Source organism: Lolium perenne, chromosome 4, assembly GCF_019359855.2.
Source record: "Lolium perenne isolate Kyuss_39 chromosome 4, Kyuss_2.0, whole genome shotgun sequence".
Lineage (NCBI taxonomy): Eukaryota > Viridiplantae > Streptophyta > Magnoliopsida > Poales > Poaceae > Lolium > Lolium perenne.
In genome coordinates, this window is record NC_067247.2 from 198,895,449 (window position 1) to 198,901,293 (window position 5,845).

The 5,845-nt window shown below is 48.2% G+C and overlaps 1 protein-coding gene across 1 annotated transcript; it reads right to left on the reverse strand.

Annotated features, from left to right (window-relative positions):
• Nucleotides 1–1,575: 1,575 nt before the first annotated feature.
• On the reverse strand, nucleotides 1,576–4,279 carry LOC127295192 (protein SINE1). Its single transcript, XM_051325093.1, has 3 exons — nucleotides 4,171–4,279; nucleotides 2,385–3,811; nucleotides 1,576–2,278 (listed from the first exon to the last, which is right to left on the reverse strand). The coding sequence occupies exons 2-3, from the start codon at nucleotides 3,744–3,746 to the stop codon at nucleotides 1,730–1,732; spliced, it is 1,911 nt and encodes a 636-aa protein (XP_051181053.1). The 5' UTR covers nucleotides 3,747–3,811; nucleotides 4,171–4,279; the 3' UTR covers nucleotides 1,576–1,729.
• Between the last annotated feature and the right edge of the window lie 1,566 nt (nucleotides 4,280–5,845).

Consider the following 5,845-nt stretch of genomic DNA (forward strand, 5'->3'; position numbering starts at 1 on the left):
GTGCCCGTCAACAGCGAGGATTTAACCGGCGCTATGCTTTCAGTGGTAGGTGACGTGCCCGTCAACAGCGAGGCGCCAGTGGTGACTTCGTCAACCTCAAGATATGCCGGCTCAGTCCCTCGGAGGTGCTCATAGGGGTAGGGTGTGCGTGCGTGCGTTCATAGGGGTGTTTGTGAGCGGCATCAATCCGCTTAATTTTTTCAACACGTCTGGAAGCATAAAAGAAATAAGTTTTTGCAGCTAATTACTGCAACTGCATATATGAACGAATTTGATCAGCCAATTGACCACTCAATTCTCCTCAAATTCAAGGTCCACACGGGTGAAGAGTAATGAAGAATCCAACAACAAGGACAGATCCACATCTTTTTGATACAACAGTACGATAGGAAGGTGCCTGCATATGTGCGATCACTTATTATGGACACATACTACTTACCAGGATCAGGAATTTGCCATACATACTACAACCCAGAATTTACTTTTGAGGGAAAGCCACCACTGCAACTTTATTGATATTTAGATAACAATTACATCGTCCACCAGTTTGCTCAGAATACAGCTAGGGATCCCAATTACACGAATTTTTAGAATCATAACAGAACCTAGCTAATGTATGAGCAACAACGTTTATTTCCTGTAGGCAGTGATTGAACCATGGAGGAAAGGCTCCATCTGCCTATGATTTCCCGGTTGCAGCACATGTCGAACGAATCGAATGCCTTACACAAATCAGGAGATACTTTAACAGAAATTCGACATTTGCGCTAGAGAATCCTACTAGTTTCTTGCTTACGTGTATATATCAAATTGTTTTTAAGGAAAATATGAATGGGCAATTTGGTAGCCTTTATTCGCCATTCATGAACCAATACATTAACTGGTTGCAAATCAGACTAGGTGAGCAATGTTCTATTCAAAGATAGATTGATTGTTTCATTTCAAGGGAATGATTTTTTTCTTGATTAACATCAAACAGAACCAGTCAACCAGCAAAAGTACACACACAGAATTGGAATCTACAATACAAAAAATGCAAGAGAAGTAACGTAATTCATACTTCCCTGGCAACTAACACACCAACTGAAGTTCAGATTCAGTTACTTTATTCTTTTTTTTTTTACCTGGATTACTTTTATTCTGTCAGCTATGAGCTATGCAATCAGCATGCCTCTTTTTCTTACAAAGATTGCATTCTTTTATGGCAGTATATAGTCCTAAATATTCAGTCTAAGTTACATGCCACCTAATCTGTTACGGCAATAACATCATAGAAACTGCAGGCGTAGTATTCAATCATCTCCTTGTGCTAACTGCAGGAGAATGAACTACTGCAGCGCGACAGGTGGCCAGACGCTGGCGCAAGTCGTGCTTTAAGAGAAGCTTTTGCACGTTTGTGCATCACAGTTATCCCTGAAGAAACACAACTACATTTCAGTTTCATGTACTGTGTCACAACCATAGGTAAATAAAATGGATTTTTTGTGAAAATATAAGGGGCTAAAATCACTTTCAAACAAAAACAATTTTAAGCAAGTGTGAGTACTATCATCAGCATAACAACACAACAGGGAATCACTTAATAGGTACATCATAGACACAAAATAAATGAACATACTCAAAAGTTTTGCTGTCACAGAGATTAATGACTGCAAGATAATTAAGCCAGCTAACCACTACTGTGGTAGAAACAATGCAATGACCTAAACGGTACAAAGACCCACATACATCAAGTGGGGACAAGGCCAGTATAATCCTCACAACTCTCTATCCTAATTAACAGAGCAATCGTTGATATAATGATAATGGTTAAGCTCAGAAGTAAACTGAATATTGTCTTATACTTCCTGGCCTTTCCTCTGCTTCTTGACACGCAAACATCTTGCTCTATGTGTTCCGCGGAGAGTTCAGCCTCAGATAATTCTTTGCAGGATATATTCTCAACTTCAGAACTGGAGAAACCTGGTTTATCTTCGTTGCAGACAATCTTAGTACCAGTGTTAGCGCTAGGCCTAGCAGCTATTTCAATTTCATTGTTCCGCTCTTCACTCTTGCTCTCGGAATGCTCAGATTGTATATCCTCAGATGATTCCACTAGTTCATTATGTTCCACATCGGATGGTGATGATGATGACGATGATGAGCAGTTCAGCTTGGCAATGGATTGTTCCTCATGGCGAGCAGAGTCAAAGTCATATGAACTCTGAAGAGATCGCAGAAGCTTTCTCGGTGTTGTGTATATCTTCACATCATCAATGCTGATTGGCCTCTCAGAAGCCTAGGACAACAATAAATGGCAAAGTCAGTAAACAGGTGACTGATATACACAATATGTAGAAACATTTCAGGATCAAAACTAAAGCAGTGTAGACATGTAGTTATACCTGCGGACTGGGGGTATTATCTCTTGATATGATCTTGTTGGGGCTAGCTGACACAAATCCTGTGAATGTATCAGTGTAGTCAAAATTGGTCTCGGTTACTTCACTGTCACAAACTTCCCCCAAGTCATCTTCAAGGCACTTGCTGCTTGAACAGAATTTAATGAACAAGCCATCCTTCAGAGAAACATCAACACCATCATTGCTCCATAACCTCCTGTTTGCGCGCCGACTCTGATCAAAGTTGCAAGAGGACTGCCCGACTGAGATGGGTGATTCGGTGATGGTACTTCCATACATGATGGATGAATCCACAGCGTGCGATTCCGGGGACTGGAACTGGACTGGAGAAGCAGACATGGTGGAGCTTCCAGGGCTGCCCTTGGCATTCCAGAGACTCCTGCATGGGCTCTTGTCTCTTTTCCTTCGGAAGTTGGAGCCAACCATAGGGCTCGAGCTGACCTCATGCCTTGACCCCTTCTGTGCAGCAATGTTCTTGGCAGTCTGTGATGTCTCAAACGCAGCACCTCGGACGAATGGCATGTGGTCGTTCTGGCATTGCTCCATGACATCAACCACCTTGCCAAGCTCTGAGGATATGCTCCTAGGGTCAACAAACTTCATGAAGAAATTAATCATCTGGATTGCGGAGAGCCGCTTCTGGGAGCTGCTCTCAGCGGTGTGGCCGTCAAGAATCTGCAAGGCAGACCGCACAAGGGACCTCGCATATGCCTCTGCAATCAGACCATTGTGCTTGACAAGCGCCATTGCCAGGCCCATGTGAGAATTGGAGCGCGTCGACTTATCATGCATCGCCCCAGCAACCTTCAAGCAGACCTCATTAACCGTTTCTCCGGATGCAAACCTCCAATTGTTTGACTCAACAAGCGCCTTAAGGCAGAGGGCAGCGCCTGACCCCGCGCCATCCTGATTGCCCATGAGCGCACCGCAGAGGGGCTTGCAGAGGGAAGAAATGATGCTGGCCTTCTCCTCCTCGGGCGCTGAGGGGTCGATGCCGTACCTTGCAATGGCCGGCACCACCTTTGAGCACGCCTGGTGCAGCGGGAAGGACCCGCCGCTGGACGACAGGGTGCACATGATGGTGGACATTATGTTGCCGATCTGCGGCACAATGTTCCGGCCGTGGACCCTGGCGAGGACCTCGTAGAGCGAGATGGTGAACTCGCCGGAGGGCAGGCCGGGGGCCTTGTTGTCCGAGACCTCGGCCAGGAAGTGGGGGATGGACTTGGAGTCCAGCTGCTTGGCGTAGGACTTGAGAGTCTTCATGGCGTTCCGGCGGCTGTCCGCGTCCTTGTCGAGGTTCTCCAGCTCCTGCCGGAGCAGCGGACTCAGGCTCCGGCCCATTGGTGGATCTCTCGTCTCGGAACAGGAAAAGACAGCTTCTTCTTGGTCTTCTCTGTACCAGTGCCCTGCTCCGGTGAAACAAATCGAAGATTCAGACTAAAAAAAGGTGGCATCTTTCAGAAATCTTGCAAAAATTAAACAGCAATAATAGCTATTTAGTACTAGTATCCATCAAATTAAGCAGGCGGCATCCAATTTTAGTACTCCATAAAGTAGTAAATATGTGCCATAAAGACCAAATCATAAAATCGATCTCAGAAATTTCTTCAAGATATCCCCATTTTCACATTGACCTCTAGTGGGCAACGCAGGCCTCTCTGTTCTACTCGAAACCATTTAAAGATGGGATAGGCTGACAAACTAATCGATGCAGAACAAGGCGGCCAAAGATTATATGCTCATGGTTGAAGAGAATTAAACCAACCTTGATTCAAGAACCAAAAACGCCTCACAGCAATCAGGACGCGCCTCCTCACACTCTCTCACTCACTCTCTCTCTCTCTCTCTCTCTCTCTCTCTCTCTCTCTCTCTCTCTCTCTCTCCTCTTGAAGATTTGAACTTGAGAGAGACTATCTCAGGGAAGACTGGCAAGCGTTATCAGTACAGCTCGTCAGATTCGGAGGCTAAAATGGGGAAGGTTTTTACGATTGGGATTCCAGGGGCGAGCTAGCCTCCTACTTTTCTCACCTGTGTCCGTCCAGTCCCAGAGATAGGTAACTGGGTGAGCGCAATCCAGGCCCCACCTGTCGGTTTGCAGTGTGGATACTAGCATCGGTGTGTGAGCCATGACATTTCGAACGGGGGAAGCGCAGCTCGGGAGGAGCGTGCGGCGGAAGGTGCGCAAGTTTGAATTTTGGGGTCGAGAAATTACCGTCCTAGCCCTGGTAGGTTCAACACTGGGCCCGGTGGCCTTATGTGGGCTTGAGCTGCCATAGTCAGAATGTGCAACCGGCCAAAGCCCAAATCAAGAACGAGAAAATGCATACCCCTAAATGCTGTTTTTTTAGTACACCTAGAACCTACTTTATTCATTTGAAGTAGATAGAGTTATTACATCATACAGGAATACGGGAATAAGAAACTCCAGAAGGATCACTGAGCCACACTTGCTCTATCGACCCCCTAGCTCCTCGAAATAGGCTTTCGCCCCGCTTTATAAATAAAACCACACACAGCCAAACCGATACAAGGTAGAGAGGGAAACCTCTTACAAAGCAGACCACAAAAATAAAAGGAAAATACAGGAGATGCCACACCCTCCACAATACAACCGAAACAACCGACTAAAGCTGAGACCCCGCCTCCTTGTGAAGCCACCAGACATTGTCGTCTCATACCACCAAGTTGTTGCTGGGAAGGGCCACCTGCCCTCCCGCTCCGGACCGTGGAGCGCCGATCCTGCCAGCAGCCAACAAGTACCAAGAACGAAGACCACAATGTCACGTGTAAAAGATAGGAGGCCGCAGAGACCGCCATGCGTCGGGACGGAGAGCACCAAAAGAGGATCTGAGCATGCCCACCGGTGACGACGAGGGCAAGCCGAAGGTACCCAAGCTCCACGACGACGCCCCCAAGAGGGTGACGACGCTAGGCGCCGCCGCCGTCGAGACCGAGAACGGTCAAAGGTTTTCACCCGGAGCTCTAGCGTGGGGGAGCGACCACAACGGTGCCCCGAAGAGGGACACGACACCCACATGCGTCGTCACCGTTGGCGCAAAAGCGCTGGGCTTTCGCCCGAAATCAACTCCCACCATACCAACGGAACCAAGGGCAGCCCGCCGACACCAAACAAAGCCTCCGAGACATGGTCTGGGAGCCGCCACTGCCGAAGCAGCACCAACACCCGGAAACCCCGCCGCCCACTCCACGCCATCCCCATGACCTAGGAGTAAAGCCACCACCACCGCTACGTCGCCCGCCGAAGAGCCGACCGTGCAGTTTCCAGGGCCGCCGCCCCGGCATCCAAGCTCATCCCATCCGCCGGCAGCAACCTCCAGCCAGACCAGTAGTGAGGGCAAGAGCGGCAGTGACCGGACAGGGAACAGAGAGCATCCAACCCGGCATGCAGTGGCTGCCAACCGAAGGCCCGCCTGGCCCCA

What these genes read in the sequence shown, in the direction of transcription:
- LOC127295192 (XM_051325093.1), bottom strand. Translation starts at nt 3,746, where the DNA reads ATGGGCCGGAGCCTGAGTCCGCTGCTCCGGCAGGAGCTGGAGAACCTC. An exon ending in ATAATACCCCCAGTCCGCAG is followed by an intron (nt 2,279 to 2,384) that starts GTATAACTACAT and finishes TTGTTGTCCTAG; the next exon opens with GCTTCTGAGAGGCCAATCAG.